The sequence below is a fragment of the Sinohyriopsis cumingii genome, chromosome 7, assembly GCF_028554795.1.
Source record: "Sinohyriopsis cumingii isolate HCF-2022 chromosome 7, ASM2855479v2, whole genome shotgun sequence".
Classification (NCBI taxonomy): Eukaryota; Metazoa; Mollusca; class Bivalvia; order Unionida; family Unionidae; genus Sinohyriopsis; species Sinohyriopsis cumingii.
Window position 1 is genome coordinate 19,826,544 of NC_142967.1, and position 23,990 is coordinate 19,850,533.

The 23,990-nt window shown below is 35.5% G+C and overlaps 1 protein-coding gene across 1 annotated transcript in view; it reads left to right on the plus strand.

The window, feature by feature from the left end:
• The window catches only part of LOC149794828 (uncharacterized), a 144,006-nt gene that overhangs the window by 67,152 nt on the left and 52,864 nt on the right, over positions 1-23,990 (plus strand). Inside the window, exons 5-6 of the mRNA XM_089964486.1 lie at positions 17,529-17,672; positions 19,438-19,630. Of these exons, the coding sequence (XP_089820612.1) occupies positions 17,529-17,672; positions 19,438-19,630 (337 nt within the window). The remainder of the gene's footprint in view (positions 1-17,528; positions 17,673-19,437; positions 19,631-23,990) is intronic.

Sequence of the window (23,990 nt, forward strand, 5' to 3'; positions counted from 1 at the left end):
TGTTCTGTGTGATATGATATACATCTAGCCTATGTTCTGTGTGATATGATGTACATACTTCTAACCTATGTTCTGTGTGATAATGATGTACATACTTCTAGCCTATGTTCTGTGGGAAATGATGTACATGCTTCTAGCCTGTGTTCTGTGTGATGTACATACTTCTAGCCTATGTTCTGTGTGATAATGATGCACATACTTCTAGCCTATGTTCTGTGGGAAATGATGTACATACTTTTAGCCTGTGTTCTGTGTGATATGATGTACATGCTTCTAGCCTATGTTCTGTGTGATATGATGTACATACTTCAAGCCTGTGTTCTGTGTGATATGATGTACATACTTCTAGCCTGTGTTCTGTGTGATATGATGTACATGCTTCTAGCCTATGTTGTGTGATAATGATGTACATACTTCTAGCCTGTGTTCTGTGTGATGATATACATACTTCTAGCCTGTGTTCTGTGTGATAATGATGTACATACTTCTAGCCTGTGTTCTGTGTGATAATGATGTACATACTTCTAGCCTGTGTTCTGTGTGATATGATGTACATACTTCTAGCCTGTGTTCTGTGTGATAATGATGTACATACTTCTAGCCTGTGTTCTGTGTGATATGATGTACATACTTCTAGCCTGTGTTCTGTATCATATGATGTGCATGCTTCTAACCTATGTTGTGTGATAATGATGTACATACTTCTAGCCTGTGTTCTGTGTGATAATGATGTACATGCTTCTAGCCTATGTTGTGTGATAATGATGTACATACTTCTAGCCTGTGTTCTGTGTGATATGATGTACATGCTTCTAGCCTATGTTCTCTGTGATAATGATGTACATACTTCTAGCCTATCTTCCATGTGATATGATGTACATACTTCTAGCCTGTGTTCTGTGTGATATGATGTACATACTTATAGCCTATCTTCCATGTGATATGATGTACATACTTCTAGCCTATGTTCTGTGTGATAATGATGTACATACTTCTAGCCTGTGTTCTGTGTGATATGATGTACATACTTCTAGCCTGTGTTCTGTGTGATATGATGTACATACTTCTAGCCAGTGTTCTGTGTGATAATGATGTACATACTTCTAGCCTGTGTTCTGTGGGAAATGATGTACATACTGTAATGCCAATTTACAGTTTTGAAATTGGTCTGCATCAACATTCTCATATTTCAACAGTTACCTTCATATTTTAGTGGAGGGTGGGGTTAATCATTAGAGGTTGGTACATCTATTGACAAGTGCAGTGTATCATGACATGTACCACAGTAAATGTCATCAATACAATATGTATCAGGATTGTTCCACAGAAACTATAAAAAAATACTAGTCCATCAAAGACAAGTGAGGATGACATCCTTCTGGATATTTTGCATGGGAAACTAAACAGTACAAAAGGGGACTACATCCCTCTGGATACTTTGCATGGGAAACTAAACAGTACAAAAGGGGACTACATCCCTCTGGATACTTTGCATGTAAAATGAGGCAAAACAAACATTGCTTGTATCATTGCAGAAACCTATTATAGAATAGACTGAATTACATAAATGAAGTTTTTTTTATAAATATTCTGTCAATCTTTTATTTGTTCAGATTCAGTAAAATGATTTTAGAACACTACAGTTTTCTGTAAAGTGGAATTTAAAAACAGTGTAGCAGTTATTTAGATAGATATAGTCGGTTTAAGGAAGGCGTTTTTGATACATGGTTGATGTGGCCCTGCCATTAACTTCCTTTTATGGGATAGTTTAAATCTGTAGCTTGATACACAAGAGAAAATATTGCAGTTTATCTTATGGATGATATCAAACCTTGGTCATCCATTTTCCTTCTTCTCCATAATGCATTGCTTTGATGGTTGCAGAAGTTAAACTACCTACACATTAGGGATTATTGCTGATGATGGAGAGAGAAAATGTTGTGTATGAAATTTGTAGATGACAGTATGTTTCTGCTAGATCTAAAAGTAAATGATTGTTCAGGAACATTTTGTAATTCTTTGTATCGACTGTTTAATAGGAAAATGATACAGTCTCTTAGAAATTAACAAAATTGCTATCTTCAGGAATGTATACAAATATAATGTTGCTCCATATTGGGGCTATTCAGTTGCAGAAATACACAAAGAATTATGGAGGTCAGTATCCTCAATATTATGGTGGGGGGGCATGTGCATGTGTGTATTTGTGTGTGTGCTTGCTAATTGTATGACTTTCTCTGAAAATGGTTTCAGTCAATGTCAGTCTTTCCCTAATCCAGTCTTTTCCATATGGGGGTCATGGACACCATCTTGTATGCTGTCTTTTTGTCCTGGGATGCATCTTAAGATGATCTTCCATTTGAAAAGTTCTTTGACTTTTAAAAAGAATGTGGTTGATATCAGGACATGAATTTTTTTTTTAATTGTGCCCATTTTTTCTTGCTTTATGTTATCTTTTAGGATCTCTGAACTTCCTTAGCCATGATTAGACAGGATTGTATGAATGTGCCATTCCACCTTATACATAACATTCTACATCAAGGAAAACTAGACCTCCATGAAGTAAATGCCATTCAAACAAATCCTGCAAATTCAGCATTTTCTTGTCAGATGTGTATTTGTTATTTGGTGCTATATGGCCCTCTAATTGCCAATGCAGCACATTGTACAATGATAATTAGATGTAACAGTGTGGCTTGGTGCTAGACCATGTGCCAGGCAGGTCTTGATATAATCACATTGCCAGAATTGTTTATAAATATATATATATACATTCTTGTAGAAAGTATGGAGGGGGAAGAAGGGGGAATTAGTGTTAGAAATTTTTGAACAATTTACAATTGATCAGTTATTTCTATATGTCAATCTATGATAGAGAAATAATTGATTAGTTTGTAAATATACTGTCTTTGCAATACCATTACTCCCTTTCAGAATCCTTGAAGTCCAAAACAGAATGGTACAAATTGATTTTCATTGAAACTTAATCATAGAAATTGATGAATTATTTGGTCAGTGAACTGAATATGATTAATGTTAAACCAAAATCAGGCAAATAGAGTAGCATGTATGGGTGGCAGGAGAACCTGATATTCACTATATTGGCAAATTCATAGGATTTCTTGTGTGATAAAAGTATTACTTTAGTATATAAATAAAATTTGTGGGGACACTTCCTTTACTTCAGTAGGTATCACAACGGAAATTCAAATTGTTGTACTTTAATGTTGAGGTACACATATCAGCTTTCATTTGAAATAAGTAAAACCTGTCTTGAGCGACTTCTTCCAACAGGTGGCCTCTCAAAACAAGTCTCATTACAGATCCGTGTAGATGGGCCAGTTTTTATGGTTGAAATTCAGAGTTCAGGAAGGAAAAAGTCCCATAAATACAGTACATTTATTTTAATATTTATTCATGTTTCTTGTTGAAAGGTGCCCTGGGTAGCGGAGTGGTCTAAAGTGCTTACATTTGCTGATCTCAGCATCTCATCTCTGTCCATGTGGGTTAGAGCCTTGGGCTCTGCCAATGTGCATACATGATAAAATTTGCAAGTTGCTTCCCATGGGTTGGTATTTTTACCAGGGTTTTCCCATGGTTCTTCCTCTCCCAGCTGTACTGATCATTATCTACAGACAAACATGCATTGAAAAAAAAATGGTGCTAAACCCTGATAACAACATGTTGTTGAAATATACATTCATCTCTGTCATTTTCAATATTTTAGATTCATAAACATTGTCATTTTATTAGCTCACCTGACCACAAAACCAAAGTTGACTTATGGTATGGTCATTTGTGCATCACTCATCATTTGTGATCCATCCATCATCAATTCACAATTGCTATTGAATATCAGTAATACATTATTTCTATTGCCTTGCAACAGGGATGCCAAGCCACCTCATACCTCTATTGCCTTGCTGCAGGGATGTTAAGTCTCCTCATACTGCTACTGCCTTGCTACAGCAGACCTGCCAACTCTTAAGATTTTGCCATAAGTCTTACGAAAATTACCCTTAAAATACAGACTTACGGATTACTAGCAAAAACTAAGGAAAAATGATCGTTGCTGAAAAATCCGGATAATTGGTTCATTTCTGTTTTATTTGGATCCGGGTTTCATCTTAGAATTAGTGAAATTAGTCAGGGAACCAGACTAACTTTATAGCAGCACCCCAGATGCTTTAAACTACACCTCTTTGTCCATGCGAATCGTCTGCATGATTAAAACCATTGATTATAGAATTTTTAAAAATGGCGTCCAGAAAGCAATGCATGTTTAAGACGAAAGGGAAAATAAGCTTCTAGAAACATGTTAATAATCAACACAGAAGAATGAAAAGGAGTATTCAGATTCTTGTGAATAAAATCTGGAAAGGATACAGTTACGTTGATTGGACATCACGTGCCAGTTTGAGTATGTCTCGTGGCGGGAGATATAATTTCTGTCGTCATGTGAAATGGAAAAGAATTCCCAAGGATTATGTCAAGTTGAGAGATAGCAACAAGCCATTGAGCTGCATAGGGTTTGGAACTAGAGTTTGTGCAACTGTACTAGTGGTAAATAAATTCTACATGTACTTTTAAAAAATTCAGTTGAACATAATGTTTATCATCGATGTGTCAAACTTTTAATTACGTTTTCCAGCTTTACAATAGCAGTTATTGATATTTTGTTATGCCTTACTGAAAACTGATCTATCTTATGGAGAAAAAAAAATCAACTGCCTTACTGAGACGGACTAGTCAGGGTTGGCAGGTCTGGTGTCCCCTTGTTTTTTGCATTCATGGGTATACAGACAGTAAACTCATTCTTGCATCAATATAATTTTATTGTACTTCATCATCAGTATATTTTCCATTGTCTAATTGCTAGACTGTACTGTTTTACATTTTTGCATTAAATTATTTTGCACAGATGTGTAGTTATGACTAGGTTAGCAGTACACTGGCAGCACATCCTTGATTGTTGCCTTAAATATTTGCAATGCTTTGAGCAATTACTTGCTTTGGAATTTTGTCAGGAGGGTATTAGAGTCACAATTTAGACCTTCAGTTTTGTTTGCAAACTGATTCCTCTGCACACCCAAACATTTGGGTGTAATCTATCAAAGGCCACGCTTGTTTTAGCAATTGTGGCATTGGTTTCACCATTAATACGGTCTGTACTTGGCAGTGTACTGCCAAAATAGGAGTCCATTGCCAGGAGGATATGGCCATTTACTGGGAAGGTAAGCTCTGTTTATAACTACTCATGTGTTGTTGGTGCATCACTTGTGCCTTCTCGATAATGGATTGTGAGACCTTTAGACAGATGTGGGGCATGTCCTTTCTCATGCCTACACTTCCGAAACACACTGCGACATTTTATACCAGCAAAGAAAAATGTCCTGAAACACCAAACTGACGATAATGAGTGGTGTGAGACATCTGAAGTTATGATTCAGTATTAATGTACCATCATATTGTCTTGTCAAGATATATTAATATGTAGATCAGCTGATTGGAGGTTTCAGCCTCTTTGTATGTTTTGAAGAAATAACAAAATGTCAACATTCACATGATCCAGACAAGCTCTCAGTTTAGTAACAGTTGATCCTTTGATTTAAGGCTCTTTCACTAGGTACAGACATTGATGGATGGAAATATATTATTTTGCTAATCGAGCAAGGTGACGAAACTGCCTAGTGTCAAAACCACAGTATTCCGTAATATATCTGTAATACACTTCTTCTGAACATTGGCTGGTCCTCTTCCGCAAAAGATGGGTAGCATCAGCCAAGGACTCGACCACTCTAACAGTGTCTTCCACATTTCTCCCAAAAGAGTCTTGGATATCCAAAGTGCTCCAATCTGCAGGCTGTGAAATAGCATCCTCAGAAATTGGTGTCATAAACTCTGAGCTGCAGTTAAGTCACTTCATCATTATGTTACTGGAGTTCCATCTGGTAGAAACATCTTGAACTTGGTCCAGAAATTTGAAACCAGGCTGCAGATCTTTGAGAGCCTTTATCATGACTGTTAAGGGATAACACTCTTTCATATTGTTTGCACTTTCATTCATTAGGTGACAGAGTAGAAAAAGGGTGTGAGCAAAGCAATGCATGGACACAAAGTTAACCGAACTAGAAGGAATCGACATATTTTTTTAACATTATCTGTTACCAAGGCACTGACAAAGGAACACCAAGTTCCATGGTGAGCGACTTGAGGCACTCAGCAATGTTCGCATGGTATGGTGGTTCTGTATAAGTCATGCGCTAAACATTGGACTTAAGTTCCTGGTTATTATTGATAGAGAGCTATATTTGACCAATGGTCAAATGTCTGGGAAATAAGCTTGCCCTTCAGTTCATCTTTGATTGTCTCTCTTTGTAAAGTAATTGGCAGTATTGTGATCTAGTGGGGCGTGAAGGCACCATATACTCAGGATTAAGGGAAGCAGCACAACTCCTAAAATCCACTGACAATACTTGTAGGAATTAGTTTAGCAACAAGCTGACTGGTTGTAAATTATGACCAGTCAACAGATATTGTTTGTATCTGGAATTAAAAAAGAGTTTTCTGTGCAGTCATAATGCTCCTAAACCAATTTTTGGCTGCACGGATTCATACTTTTATGTTTTAGCTGCATGTGATTTCTCATACAAGAAGTTCCTTAATTATACAAAAGATTACACAGTATAAGTTATAATTTTGTGTAATCTAAAAGCTTTAAAAACTTCCCTATTGCAGCCTCTTTTACCTTTTCCAGTCTGGTGTATCAATTAACTTGAGGCAACACCAACAGTGGTTGCCCGCTTAGGGAATATGGGTGCACTGTAATTAGTTTGCATAAACCCACTCAGTATCCTGTTTGATAAACAATCATTGATGCCATTTGATGATGTAATACCATACTAAATTAATTTTTTTATGATATGCAGTGCTAATGGTTATCTCTACTAAGATTATAGTCTTTAGTATTTAGATTATGACATTCCCTTGGGAAAATTAATTTAATTATTAACATGTGAGTAAATGAATGGCCACCACCCCTCTTGTGTTTCACCTTTAATGTTTTTTCATTGAATTTACTGCAGTATCATCAATCACTTGCTCCTCATCTAACTATCCAACTTCTGTCATTAGTTGGTTGTTTTACTAATGACTTTGTATGTAACACATTAGCTAAATCTTGATGAGGACATGCATGCCTTTCTCAAGGACATGCCACGACAACTGCAAGGTATTGAATGCATTACCATTGGATCAGGAATCAGGTGCTCTACCAGGTGTGCTACCTTGGCTTTCCTGTCAGTGGTTTATATATGTATTTACAAGCATCATTTATTTTGCCCCCCCCCCCCAATTTGGGGATATTTTAACTGTCCTGGGAAAGTAGAGCAGTATTTGCAGGTCTAGTGCATTGAGATCTGCACAATTATAGATACAATCTATCTGTCCAGCAACCTTACATAAGTACATGTCCTGAATTCGTGCTACACCAGAAAAGTTAGAAACTTGAAACTTCGAAACAAATAGTAGTTTTATTGGTGTGGATTGTGCCAAAACTTTTGATCATAACCTTGAGTTGGCAAGAGGGTTAGAAGGTAGATGGACCTTATAAGATGAATGCATTTATCCAATTGAAATTTACTGTATATACTCACATATAAACCCGTTCGCATATAAGCCAACTCCCAAACTGAACACTAAAAATTGTTTGACCCATGTATAAGCCAACCCACAACTCCAAGACATTTCAAGATGCACAACGTCAGATCTAAATGCATTTATTTAGGCAAACTAATATTAAAAAAGTTACATGTATGCTTATCTCCAGGTTGGCATGCATGACTATTAAAAAGAAATGGTATGAACTTGTTTGAAAAGTAATTTTTTTAATTGTCTGTTTTTTTTTATTGTTTCTGCCTTATTTAGATTTTGTGTATAATTTGATTGAATGACAAGAATTTAGCAATCATTAGTTTCTAACACTACCTCTCTCTTTTGACTCGATTATTGTTTGTCATTGCATTATTGCATTGGACATTTTATATTAGTTCACCAGTAATTGGGGCCCCGAGTGGCCGAGTGGTCTAGAGCGCTCTTCGTTATGGATCACTGCCATCTCACCTGTCTGCGGCGGTTCGAGTCTAAGATTCAGCCAATGTGGGCATGTGAGAAAGCTTGCCAGTAGCTTCTCGTGGGTCGGTGGTTCTTTCCGGGGTTTTCCGGATTCTTCCTCCACCATTAATACTGGCCGCCATGTATAGCCTATCGTGCTGAAAAATGGCGTTAAACCCTACAACAACATCACCAGTAATTACATTTTTACTTTGCTTTACAATTGTAAATACCTAACTCATTAAAATGTAATCCCAGTATGACAACACAACGAACAAACAATACGGTTCGATTCGAGGCTCGCAATTAGGCTACTGAATGTATTTACATAATGGCACCACCGCATGCACATTGTAGGTTTATGCCCTGAATTAAGTACATTTCTTGGAGTCTAATCATGGGCTCCATTGCGCTAAAATTTAATATCTCCAAAATACAATAATGAAGTTTCAGAAATAATGACTGCTCTGGTGGCCTAGTGGTTAGAGCGTCCGCCGTGGATGCAGGAGGTCATGGGTTCAATCCACAGCTGAGTCATACCACAGACTTTAAAAAATGGTACTTACATCTGCCTCGATTGGCGCTTAGCATTAAGAGGTTAGTGTTTGGACTGGTTGGCCTGGTGTCAGGATAATGTGACTTTGTGGGACATCATGCTACATGTCTGAGGCATGATGTCCCCAGTGCTAGACATCACTATAAATTACCACACTGCAGACATCGTTGCATTATGACAGAATAATTGTTCTTGTTGTTGTTGTGGGGTTTAACGCCATTTTTCAGCACATGATAGGCTATGCATGGCGGCCAGTATTAATGGTGGAGGAAGAATCCCGGAAAACCCCGGGAAGAACCATCGACCCATGAGAAGCTACTGGCAAGCTTTCTCACATACCCACATTGGTCGAATCCTCTGAATAATTGTTAAGGCTATGTTAAAAATCCAAATCACACACACAGAGAAATGCTTCAAATTTTTTTGCTAATACCGTAAAAGCTGAGTTGTAGTTTGCTTTGATATATAAGTGACCTTTCAACCATACCTGTCAACATTCATGCTGGAAGAAAAAAATAATCTCGTTTTTTAGGATTGCTCCACACCTACCTTCAGATTTCATAATATCTTCTGATTTTTGCAGAGAACTCCCAACTATTACATTGTCTTCGATTTTCATTTCTTTTATTCAAGAAACATCCTACATGTTCTGTTGTATCACCTGTGAATTGTTGTGACCCAATAATTACTAGAAAGAATTCACTTCTTCACTAAATAGAATGTTAAGTTTAACCATTATTCACATAAATTAATGATTTTGTTTACCTCTACAAGAATACAAAAGTAAAAAATAAACCACAACAAAAAAATAAACCACAACAGTAAAATCGTCTACAATTAATTTCAATCCCACGAATGATCACTATTTATGCTGCAACTCCATATGCTATAGTGCCATTCCCACGAAAGAAACTCACACGAGTGAACACCTGGCATTTGTATACCATATATAAATGTTAATTACCATCATTAAATTAAAAGGAATGAAAATGCATACCACGCAGAAACTGTCCTCAGAAAACTAATTCAGAATACATGTTTTATAGTAAACAATACTAAATGCTTTATGAGTTGACAATAAGAGAATAAGGTAAGATATACGATGAGGGGAAAAAAGTTTGCACATGTACGGAACCATGAGGCTGCCTACTTAGGTACCTTAAGTTCAACAAAATTGGGAATCCTTTATTTGCCAATCAATAGCTGGTGCTTGCATAACACACAGTAGTGTAGAACATGTTTCTTTTAATTACGACGGAGGGCCAGTTGTTTTCACAAAATAGTTGCAGCGATAAGGATTAATTTTTAATTAGTTGCGCTGGCTTTCTTGCTTGTTTAGTTAAGACTGATCTTTAGCTATTGTGCAGTTTGGCCACAGCTGACTAGAATATGAAAATAATGCATGTCCTGGGACAAAACAGGGCGTGTCACAGGGAGAAAAGGCGAGTATTTTTGCAGATGTCCTGCATATTTTACCAGGAAGATTGATCAACATTTAGTGAAAACAAGGTTTTAAAAATGCCAGGAAAAACCCACCCATTTTAGGTGCCAATCTCTATTTTTTATTCAGTCTCCCTACTTGGCTTTTTACAAATTTATAAATATGCCTTACACCCTGTTTTACAAAACTATGGTAGTCATGCTAATATTATGGAATAAACGTCAATTACACATTAATGTACTGGTATAGTTGCCGGTCAAATGTCCCTTTTAACACAAGCCAGTTTCAGGGTTTTAATGATTAACTGGCCTGTACTGCTGTTGCAAAACGAAAGACAAATTCGCTGACTATCAACATAAGAGATGCCAAAACATCAAGTGTTCAGTTGTGTGGAAAGTTGTGTTTGTTCAGCCAAAACACAAAACTAAAATTGCTTGGTGTTGATCTTAGTTGATCTATATGAGAATTGTAACCTTTATAATTATCACTCTTTGTAAAGATATAAATTATGCTGTTTATGTGCCTTGTACAATTAAACGTGCGTACCTTTTTGAAAAATATTACCTCAGTTTGTAGGATTGCTTAAATCATTGAAAATGAGTAACTCGTGAGTGCGTGATCAATTTAAATGAAACAGTTATTATGGACTACCTGAAATGTTATCTGGAAGAATGCAATTTGGTCGAAACAATGAATAAAGCAAAATCTGCATCTAATATATTTGGGAATAAATAAGGATTTAAGTGACGCTTTCGACTGTGTAAGTACTGTACATTATAGTTCAGCCTGGTTACCCAAATAAACTCAACTGGCCTGCATATTATGAAGTCTGTATTTACCTTTATTTAATATTTCATGTTGGAGAAATCAGAAAATATGCACATGCAAAATAATGACAAAATCGATCATAGAACTTTAATACAGTTTAATAATTGTCAGGTTACCGAAAGTTATTTTTTTACATGCCTATCTCTTTGGATACAGAAAAGATATTTTTTTGTGTCCCAAAATTTACAACCATTACAGTAGTCTACAAAAAGACAAAAACTATCAAGTTTAGACATTGGCCTGCAGATAAGCCGACACCCCCTTCTTCCAGGTCTTTTTTGTTCTTCTAAATTATTCGGTTTATGTGTGAGTATATATGGTACGTTTGGTGCCATCATTAGGAACTTGCCTTAGAGGCTGAAACTTAGGGTGATGAAATGGAGAAATGCAGGAATACTTGTATTACATACAGAATTGTAGTTGTTGCTATTCACAAATAGTACTATATTAGCAATAAATTGTGTCTGGCTTTCTCTTGGCTAGATGGATAGATAGACGGAGGATAACTTCATACCAAGCAGAGTTATTACTTATCACAAATCAAAATCAGTGCAAGAATTCGTGCAGCTTATAATTGCATCTGTTGATTCCTGATTTCTGTTTATAATTAGCCCCTACCTAACAATCATTAGGCAATAGACTGTAGAAACAAGACATGAATTTAGTTTCCAGCTGATCTGTTCCATAGTCCTAATATAAACAGGAGAACAGGTTTTTTCCCCAAATGTACCTCAGTAGTATTGCATTCTTACAAGATTCTAATGTAAACTCTAGTTTTGCTGATTTTGCAGGTTAATTGGGATCGGATCTCCCACCTCCCCCAATTACTGTATGTTTTATACCACTCAGGTTTAGACTGGGAGTGTAATTAACATACATTGGATTAAAATATCAACATTATGAACCGCTTTTTTCTGTATAAATGTTAAAACAGTTTTGTTGAAAATTGCTATGACAGAATTTAAAATCTGCAGGATTACATGACTTGTATCTGGTAATTGGTTCAGAAGATAATTGGTGTTTGTTCTTGAATGTGCAGTTGTGCAAATCCCTTACAGATGTTGAAGAATTCACCACCACCACCCAAAACAGGACTTTAGATCAGTTTCTTTAATTCAAGGGCTTTTTTTTATTTTTAAAACGAGTAATGCGATGCTGTCACTGATTAACTAGTTGTTAAAAGTGTTTTACCAGCAGCACTTGGCAAGATTGTACTGAAGAATGCTAAGAAGCAGTTTTCAGTATCTGGTAGTAATGTCCCAGTATTTGGTGGTAACGTTTCAGTTTTTACATGTAGTTCTAATGCATGTGGATGGTGCCATTGTCATAAGTCACAGTCACTTAACAACTACAGTTTTATCTTCATTTGTTAATAGTTATTTATTGTACACGTCTGTTGAAAGGTACTGTAAAGGGTCAGTTCATATTATCATACACACATTTGTTGAAATTTACTACAAGGGGTCTGTTTACAAATACTAATCTCATATATATGCCACCCCACCTCACCCATGACAACCCCCCTTTCAAACAAAATGACAGATCTTACTGTGGGCCTTTTCCTCAATCCAGGAATTTAAGAGCTGATGAAAAACCTGTTAGAAAAACAAATTTTCACAAAACCACTAAACAAAAAACAAGTAAGTTCACAGCAGTCATTCTGTCAACACATAGCCAAGTGTAAATGATTAAACTATGTAAAGAAAATATCTGTTAGCCATAATACTTGTTGTGTAAAATTATTATCAAAGAAAAAAATAAATACAACAAAGACCTTTGTTTGTTGCACAGACATTGTGGTAAATCTGTATGAAAACCCAAACTCATTTAGGATGCGCATTCTCATCAAGTTATATTTTTAGCAGCTAGATATGTGCATATATTTTGGGCACAAAATCTGTATTACAAACAGAAGCTTTGAATTGTTACCACATGGGAAAGAGCAGTAATCAAAGTCTTGTCTATGCCAAGGGAAGCAACTCATACTCAGTTATCAATGGTTGAACACTTTGATTACCTCCCACTGCATTACAAAACCCCATGTGTTGAACATTTATATATATATGAAGGCTCCCTCCCAAATTATTCACAATATAAACATGCTTGTATGAACCACATATGCTCCATATCACTGGCTCACATTTATCTTGTAATTCAGTAAAATAAAGACAATAATCACAAATATTCAATATGCACCAACTACAATAATCTTCATCAGATCAATACTTTGCTTTAAAAAACAACAACAACCTATTGTGGCCAAAAGTCTATGTCAGCATGCTTATGCAGGTACATTTGTTAACAAAAATTTAAATGTTTCTTCTAAAATTTAATGCTAATATAGTTTTACCGAAGTCTATTCAATCTTAACTGTTGATTGCTCAAGTTCCTTAAATGGCATCAAAAAACTAACAAACAACACATACTGCTCACCAGGAACTAAACTAAGTCAAGAAAAGAGTGTGTCAGGTCCTTCATCAGAAGAAAAAATCTTTTTCAGCACTGCAGTTTTCATTGTGACCTCACAGCGTGTGATATTCAATCTGGTTTGTACTTGCCCACACCTCAAGGTTAAACTCTTCCAAAAATGTCCAAATACTTTAACATTTATTTCTTTGATGCACGTTTCTTGAGTCATGAAAATAATGACCTTCTAGAGGAATATAAATGTACGAGGATCCAAATAAAGAGAATGGACTGCATTTAAAGGTATGTGATCAAAATCTAAACTTTGACACCCATTACTGAGATTGTCCCTATGACATTTATAACTTGCAAAATAGAATTTGATGGATTACAATATCATATTTGCCTGGCAACTCCTGTGACCACTATGTAAGTAGATATGATTAAGAATATAATAATTCTTTATTTCAGACTGCATAGTCCTTACATCTAAATTAAAATACAAAATTGTTTTACACATAAAAGATCTTGTGTGCAAATATTCAGATGCTTCTTCAACATTGGATTGTGTCCAGCACTGTTAACACTGGGTAATTTGTTCCATTTAGCTATAATACAAGAGTTTCAGTGAATGACATGAGATTATAAGATAAAATTCATATGATATTCCTGTCATCATTGAAAATATATACTTATGTCCGACTTACCTCCCTTTGTGATAAACAGTGTGATTGCAATTTATGCAATCTTAATTTACGCGAATTCAAAATAATGTGAGATGGGGGAAAATGCAAAAAAGATCGCTGCAATTGAGGTAACTCTCTCATACATATAGATTGTGCCACCGTCACAGGCAAACATTATACACAATGTCCAGCTCTTACGCCTCCACCATTCTGTTTATTGTGACCTCAGTGTTGCATGTGTATGTACATGTACAAATTGTTTGTTACAATTCTGGAATGTTATTAGTGATATCATCTAAAAGACGAGCAAGTGATCGTCCAAATGGAGACCAATGAAGGCTATTTCTTTCGAGTTTAAACTTGAAGTAGTGAAAAGGTATGAAGCTGGTCAGAGTACTGCCATGATAAAGCATGCTTTAAACCTTACTGAAAGTACATGTAGAACAATACACGCCAGTGCAGAAAAAATAAAAGCAAGTGTGAAAGCTGGAACCTCCTTTTGAACCAGAAAAGTTGCTATACCCACCCCAACTTAATGGACAGGATGGAAAGGATGTTGGCAACGTAGCGTGATGAACACTACTGTTCAATGCAGCTTTATAATAATAATAATAATAATAACCTTATTTAAAGAGGGTAACACAATTAGCTAAAAACTAATCTACCTTGAGGCCCTCATACAAAGGAATTCATTTATTTAAGCTGCATCTCTGAAGCCACTGGATATATTGGGTTTGGAAGAAGGAAATAGAGTGGGCATTTCTAATCTCAACTGGAATACTATTCCAGAGCAGAGTTCCAGAGTATTGGAAACTTTTTTTTAAATAACTCCTTATTTGGTTTGGGAATTTTATACTGTTTGGTAGACATGGATCGCAGGTGGGGAGTATTACCAGGTAGCCTATACTGGAAAAGTGATTGTAAATATTCAGGAGCACTATTCTGATATATCCTGTACATTAATTTGGCTTTTCTCAAACAGATTCTGTCTTTAATAGGTAATATTTTTAACCTACCAGCTAAACTTTCCTAATGCTTTCTTTCTGGATTGATATTAGCCCAAATGCTCTTTTTTGAAGATGTCCCAGCTTTGCTATTTTTTTATCATTTGAATTACCCCATACTGTACTACAGTAGTCCAGATAGGGTTGTATGTAACTGTTATAAAATAGTTTTCTGTGCCTTTCTGGGAGAAAATGTCTTATCCTACTGAGAAGCCATAAACTTGAATTGACTTTTTTACTGGTATGTTTGATATGTTCAGTCCATGATAGGTTATTATCTACCAGGACACCAAGTAGCCTATCATGACAGACTATTTGCAGATTTGTATCCTTCCATGTCAGACATAGTTCATCACTATCAAGATTTGTCCTTCTTTGCCGTGTTGAGATAAGTAATATTTTAGTTTTACCAGTATTTACCACCATGCCATTACATGTGCACCAGTTTTCCAGTTTGTTTAGTGCATTCTGTAAAGAAAATTTCAAGCTCATGCTTTGTGTTTTGGATGTCTGACAATGTTGTGTCATCTTCATAGAGATCTGTAGATGATATTGAGTCTCTTAGTAAAAGTGGTAGGTCATTAATAAATAAAATGAATAGTAGTGGACCTAGAATTGAGCCTTGTGGTACACCATATCTAATTGTTTCAGGTTCAGACAGAACATTATTTATGTAAACATGTTGTGTTCTCTCATTTAAGTATGAAGTAAACCATCTAATTGTTCTTTCATCACACTGGTAGATTTTCAGTTTCTTCAAAAGGATTTTATGATCCACCATGTCAAAAGCTTTTCTGAAATCTACAAAAAACATTTCCTATTATTCTACCTTTGTTAAGTGCTTGAAGCCATTTATCAGTTAGGGAGATCAAGGCAGTCTCACTGGAATGGTTCTGTCTAAAGCCTGATTGATTAGGGTGTAACAGCAAGTGTTTGGTTAAATATGACATGAATGAGTCATGGACATGTTTTTCAATCAATTTTGACAAGTTTGGTAGTATTGAAATTGGTCGGTAGTTATCAGCATCATCCTTAGAACCAGATTTGTGAATAGCTTTCAATTTTTAATTAAATGTACATATGTTCTATTGATTAAAATTCACAGTTTCACAGGGTTTTTTGTTTTCTATGTTTTAAGTTCATTTCCCTATGTATTTTATAAAAACTTTATTAGTTTTTCATATTATTCTACTTTGCAGAGGCATCCCCTAATTTGTAACATACTGAATTCATACTGAGAAAATGATCTAAATTTACACGAATCTCAAATTATGCATGCGCTTCAAAAATGTAACCCTACCATAAGGCGCAATCACGCTATATGGCAAAAAATATCACTTGCCTCCATATGCACCCTCACTTTATTGAGCTGGCCCTGTAGTCGGTCACTATTGAACATATTAGCCTATTCTTTACAACTTTCTTATTAAAGTTGAAACAAAATTCGGACTTTATTGATCAGAAGTGAACCATTGCAATCTAGCAAAATGCATGATATTAAAATTATGATATTAATAATTTTGAAGTATTTGGGCATTAGCAAGATCCACGATTTATGGGCACTTGGCACTTTTGTACATGGAAATACTGAGGTTATTATGCATTAATAACAGAATTGACTATCTGGATGTTTGTCTGTAGGACACTTTGGTAGTTTTCTGATCTTCTTACTTTACAAACCTCCTGTTTTTTGTTTTTTTTTTTAAAAAAAAAATTTCATGCAGGTTTAATCCTGGCACTTTTTAAAAGAAAATACCGTATTAATCAGTTGACACTATTTCTTTGATGTTTTACTCAAATACTTCTTATTGGATTTTATGCAGAGATGCAGTAATTACTAAAATCAGAACCACTTGTGGGATCTTGTGTTGCATTGCAGTCTGTACTCAATCATATACCATCTTATGAGGTGACAAATTATAGCCTGTTGAACAGATTTTGTTTTTGGTTTTGGTTTGCATGGGTAGCTAGTGGACGCTACACAGTGTCACGTTCAGTGACCATAGTACTTTATTAGGTTGCTTTTGCTGCATGAACTATGTGACATTCTTCATAGCAGCTTCATAGATCCGCTTATGAATAGTGAGGCTAGTGGAAAGCCAAATCCTCTCATCCTTATGGAGTTTTCTTTTAGTAATGTGAAGCTGGTACCTAGAATTACAATAACATTTTTGAACTGATGCCCTGCACTTAGTTGCTGTGGTTATGTTTTTCAAGCAGTGAATGCAAGCACTGGTCAAGTCATGCTACTGTAGGAGGCTCATTGTTTGATCTCTTCAATGCAAACAGATAACAAGTTCATGGACAATGCAGTAGCTTTTTTGACACTGATAAACTTTGGATGAATTGTTATTTTTGAGAATTTTTCGCAATGGACAAAAGATAATTAAGTGAATTGTCATGCACAAACACCATTCCCATTACTCTAATCACTGTCTTCATTCCCAGCACAACAAGATATTTTCTTATAATGACTGGCTTTATCTTTTTTTCAGAGCTATTTTTAGATGGATGACTGCACAGAACTTGCAGACCATTAGCTTTCAAAATGTCCAGCCCAACACCCCCGAAGATGTGCTTACTTCCTTCAAAAACAAGAAGCCAAGTACTTATGCCAGGATTTTTGAGACTATGTGCAGGTAACCTTTCTGACCAATCGGAAATCACCTTGCATACTTGTATAACATGGTAGACTATCCATATTTCATTCTTGCACAGATGATGAGACTTGCTGTCTGTATTTACTTTAGCAAGATTAATTCAAATTGAGTCCTGCTTTTCTTGAAGAGAAATAACTTTTTTAAAACAAATTGATGTCAAAATTTTGATTTCATTACTGCAAAAGGATTAGTTTTTCATTTAAATTGAACTTTGTGGAAATAGTGATTTAATTGGTCTTGTTTTGAAATTGAATATAAAGTTGGCCACTGTTAATTTGTTGCCTGTTGCTAGTTCAGTGTTAGTTGTACTAATTATAGCACTGGTCTCACATAACAAATGTATGGTCTCATAGACAAAACAAATGTACAGTCTCATAGACACTTTAAAAAATGTACAGTCTCATAGACACATAACAAATGTACGGTCACATAGACACATAACAAATGTATGGTCTCATAGACACATAACAAATGTACAGCCATATAGACATATAACAAATGTACAAGATTTGCCAACTTGTCCTGTACATTCTATAGTGCATGTCGATATGGTACAAGTACTTATCCTAAATTAAATACTGATTGTTCTGAAAATGGTCCTGATCTGATGTCCAACATGAAAATCTTGTTGACACTACTTAATGGATGGTCATCTGAATATGATTATTTCACTGAAAGACTTCTTTTGATGTCTAGTTGGTTCTTAAAATAAATGGTGCTAATCTGACTTCTATTATGGCCACCATGGCAGCCATCTTTAAAATCTTGTTATTGCTGCTCCTAAATGGATGGCATCTTCAACATGGGGTTTTCACTAAAATACTTTTTATGTTGTCTAGCTGGTTTTAATATAAATGGTAACTATCTGACATCCATTATTGCCAGCATGGCAGCCATCTTAAAAGTCTTATCACAACTCTACTTGAACAGAAAGTCATACTGATATGGGGTTTCCACAGAAGACTATGATGTCTAGTTGATCCTGTATGAAAATGGTTCAGATCTGATGTCCAATATGGCTACCACAGTGGCCATCTTGAAATATTGTTATTTCTACTCCATCTAAATGGAAAGTAATATCTTGAAAATCTTGTTATCTCTGCTATTCTCCAATTATCAATATAGGGCTTTCACCATTAGTGTTCTGATGATAAATAGTTTCTCCTAAATGAAAATAGTTCCCATGATACATCAAATTTGGCTGTAATGATGACCATTTTAAAAATATCTTTGTCACTACTCCGCTTAATTGATGAACATTATGACATCAGGCTTTCATCAGAAGACTTCTAATGATGTCTATTTTGTCCTAAGTGAAAATAGTGCCATGATGACACAGTGCCATGCTGACATGCAGTATATGTAACACAGCAGCTAACTTGAAAAAGAAAGTTGATGAATATCAGAGATGGTTTCAACACTCTACAGTTAAAAGGAAGAAGTGGTCTTAAATTTAATTCTTGGAAATTCTTTTTGTACAGTAGAGTGCAAGTTCCTTTGAAGAACTCTTTTTTTTTCATGTCCCATTTTGTTGCAAACAGTTTGGAAAACTAAGATCAATCAAGATCATTCTTGTGTGGAAACCAAAATACATATAGGAATGTTTCCATTTATTGGGCAGTCAGATATATGTGGAGTAATATATTGGGAAAGTGTCCATTAGATTTGATTGCTTACAACATGAGTTAATAGATTTGTTATTTCCTTCAAAAGTCATTGATTCACACTTTTACTCGTTAAACAGATTTTCTGGTCTGCATTGTGTTGTTTTGACTGGATTTGCCAAGGGTTTGGATTATCGCCCAGGAGACAAGTTCAAGGGGACAGATTACAACCACAGCTGGAATGCAGTCTACATTGATGAGAATTGGTACCTTGTTGACTCGCACTGGGCCACTAGATATCTTGTCTCAGAGAGAAACAAGCCTGAGGATTTAGTAAGTTACTTGTACAGATTTGGGAGTCTGTTTGATATGGCTGAAACTAAAGAAATAAGGTACAAGGAATGAACACATTATTAGTCAGAGATCATAAGAGCTTATTGGATGGTCTCTTGTCCGTCATCTATAGTCCGCTCACACAAGTGTATTATTGCTACTCCTCCATGAAACTTGACATACAGTGTGACCCCGCTACAGCATGCACTGTTATAACACAAATTCGGATATAACACGGTCATGATGTGGCTCCCAATTTGTCATATACATGTATTTTTCTCGTACACAAAAATTTTTTTAAAAAAATTCGTAGAAGTACAAAAAATACATAAAAAGTTTATTTTATCATTTTGGCAAAGAGATCATGTATGGTGTATGAATAGTACAAGATGATCTTGGCAGGGCTTCTGAAATTTTATATATATTTTTTCTCGAACACAAAAGAATATCTTTTTCTTCTTAAAAGTACCAAAAAATATAATGTGTAATATATAAATTGGCAGTGTTACATTATTTTCAAGCCATGAGAATGACATCCCTCAGTATCTCTACTGCTTCGTCATTATGGCAATGCATCTTCCTGTTTGCATTATGTATCTGGCAAACTTAATTTAAAACTATAGCGGGACAATAAAATGCCCGTGCTGAAATCGATGGAGTATTTATTTTTAACTAGTATATTGTTAAAATGTTTAATAAATCGACTTTATCTCCACACAGAAAAGTCTGACAAATTACGGTTACATCAACATGACACCACACTTTGTAAAGTATGAAAATTGAGGTAAACTTTATGCATTTGATAGTAATAAGTATAAATAATAAAATAATAATGTATAAAATAAGAAAACATACTTACGACACGAGTAGTTTGTGAATATTAGAAATCCAAGTGAGCATCAAATTTTAGAGCGATAAACGACAAGATCTTCACACACAGGAGTTGAACCATGAAATGAAACTCGTTTCATTATCAAAGGAAAAGCGCGGTTTTGAGTATGATTTGATTGGTTGTTTTGGGCCACCCTGCACACAAAACGAAAAAACCCTATACAAAACAATTTTTCGCTGTACACTGACGAAAATGGACAAAAACATACAAATTACGGGTAAACCATACAAGTTGACACTTGTGTGTGTGTATGCCTATTTTTGATGGAATTATTTGTATTGTAGATTCAATGTATGTGATGAGATTCACGGGTGAGTATACGGTGTTGATATTCTATTCATGCTATACATTAGACATGTATTTATAAACAGTATATAATTAGATATGTATATATGAACAGTATACACGTATATGTACCAATGCATGATTCTCTGAATAAAGTAAAATATTATATATGCTTTCTGTTTTCACTACAGGTGTATTTTTCATTTTAATATGCATCGATGTAAGATGGGAACTGTGCCAATGAAGCAAGTATTTTTGCACCTGCATTTATTATCTAACCCACCCCACCCACCCACCCCATAACCCCTGTGCAAATATTTGGTACATGCATCATTTTCTTCAGCTAACTGACCTGATTGCTTATAACACAGTTTGGTCTATAACAAAGTCAGGTTCTATGGCTCTGAACTGCTTTGTTATAGCGGGATCAGAATGTACATGTATTCCATGGTCTAGTTGGTTCTAGATGCAAATGGTGTTGCTCGCACATCCAGTATGGCTACAACAGCAGTCTTTTTGAAAATCTTGTTATCACTACTTCACTTGAATAGTCATATCAACATGGGGTTTTCACCAAAATACTTCTTAAAATGTCTAGTTGGTCCTAAATGAAAGTTGTGCCAGTCTGATGAAGAGTGGATGATCTGGAGTCCAATATGGCCACAACAGCCAGCACACATCTGCAAAATCTTATTATTGCCTCTCTTTCGATATGAATGGTCTTGTCAAAATGGGGGTTTTCACTTAAGGACTTTGATGTCTAGCTGGTCTTAAATAAAAATGGTGCTGATCTGATGTCCATTATGGCTATTATGGGAGCCATCTTTAAAATCTTTTTACCACAACTCTGAAAGTTATATTGAAATGGAGTTTTCACTAAAACATTACTGATTGATGTCCATTTGGTTTTACATGAACATCCGTCTTGAAATCTTGTTATCACTATTCTTGCAGCATGAATGGTTAATGAGATTTTCACTAAACGACTTTTTTTTATGTCTAGTTGGTCCTAAATGAAAATGTGCCAATCTGACATCCAGTATGGCCTTCATGGTAACGATCTTGAAAATCTTGTTATTGCTACTCCTCCAGAATAAAAAGTAATATTTCTGTACTTTCTCCAAGCGGATGGCCATATCGACATGGGGTTTTCACTGATAGACTTCTTATGATACCTAGTTGGTCCTAAATGAAAATGGTGCCAGTTGTACTAGAATATGACTACAGCTGTTACTATTTCTAGTGACTGATGATTATGAATGTTTTCACCAAATGACTTCTAATAATGTTTACTTTCTCCAAAACGAAAATGATGTCCAGCTGACAGCCAGTATCTATCTATCTATACCATAGCAGCTAATTTGAAAATCTTATCCTTGCTGATGAATATCAGAGATGGTTTCAATACTTTAAAGGAAGAAATGGTCTTATCTTGAATTCCTGGAAATTCTTTTTGCACAGTAGAGCATCAGCCCCTTTGAGGTACTTTGAAATATACTGTTTTCACTTTGTTTGGAGATATACTGTAGTAAATGCAGTTTAGAATCACACAGGTTATTCAATGTACTTTACCAGAAGTACTGTAGGTATCAAAGGTAGATAACTGCCTAGAATCATATTAGTCTTGGACTGCCAGGATTGTATTTGCTTTGGGAAATTGGAGGTATCAATATGGGCACAATGAGAAAAAAAGCTATGTCCCTGTACAGGCTGGGTGCAGCATTCTTGCTGACTAGTGTTACTTTTGTTTGCTTCAAACATGGCCATCGGCATGCTTTGTTTTTGTATGCTGTTTTATAAGACCAAAATAGAAATCAAATAATGGAACAAATGTCTTTCATGCCAGTATAATTAGGTAGGACTGCAGTGGGGTTTTACGTTGGAAGGTAGCTCAAGCAACCATTCTTTTGATTATAGCCTCTTATGTTGATTATAACGTTTCTATAATACAATTTAGCTTCATCATTATTGGGGCCCAGCCTGAAAAGGAATCCCTTTTAATTCTGTCCATCTTGACAATTCTTGCAACTAGGATAGCAATGGAACATTCAGTGCCATTTGGCAGGTGAAGTGGCTTGTATTGCAACAAATGCCTTTTTTTAAGCTTTGTCCTTTAAACTCCATTATTGACGTGAGTTGCACTGAATTTTCAGTCATATAAAGATCGTTGTTAGAGCAGTTTCTTGTGAACAAGATTGGTCAGAAACTGTACACATATCCTAATGCAATTCTTTGTGAAAACTATAAAATGTAAATGTGCCTTTTTTGAGGTTTCATTGCTTCAATGAATTTTTAAGACCATGTATTTTCAAACTTCACTTTGTAACTTGCTTGTAATTCTTGTATCTCAGTAACCATTTTCAAACTTCACTTTGGGACTTGCTTGTAAGTCTTTTCAACCGATTTCTTATCATTTTGAAAGTTGCATGTAACCAAAATGTAATTCTCTCTCTCCCACCACATGTAGGTAATGAAATGCAAATATCTCTGTCCCTCCATGTGTAAGTAGTGAAATGTAAATCTCTCTTTCTCCACAAGACAGTAATGAAATTTAAATATCTCTTTCCACATTTGTACAAATGTTGTTTATTATCCACCATGGCATTGTGGTCGCACTTTTACAAAGAGTGACCAAAAAATCTATGTTTGCTGAAAAGGCAACTCATCTTTTCATGTTCAGTTTCATAAATACATTGATAATGAGAACAAACATAAGACTACATCTACTGTACAAGCTGCAAACACAGATCCAGATCTACCATCACATAATGTACTGGCACAATGGTGTTTTTTTATTTTATTACTGCTAACAAATTGCATAGACTTGTATCCTGGTCTTTGCAGTTTGCTGTTGGACCCAACTTGTACAGGGGTGTATGCACTATATATCATGTACTCTGAATCGTTGTGTTCTTACAAATATATGAATAAAGGATTGAATGAGAAAGAGGTTAAATAACCTTTATTTTGGTGTATGATAGGTATAGTTTCATTTGCAGAGTATACAGCTTGGCTATGCTTCAGATAGATGAAGAATATCAAACACTCAGAACTTGGTACTTATGTGGAATTGTTGTTGTTGTTGGGTTTAACACCATTTATCAGCACACGATATACATGGCAGCCAGTATTAATGGTGGAGGAAAAGCCCTGGAAAAAAACACCAACCCACGAGAAGGTACT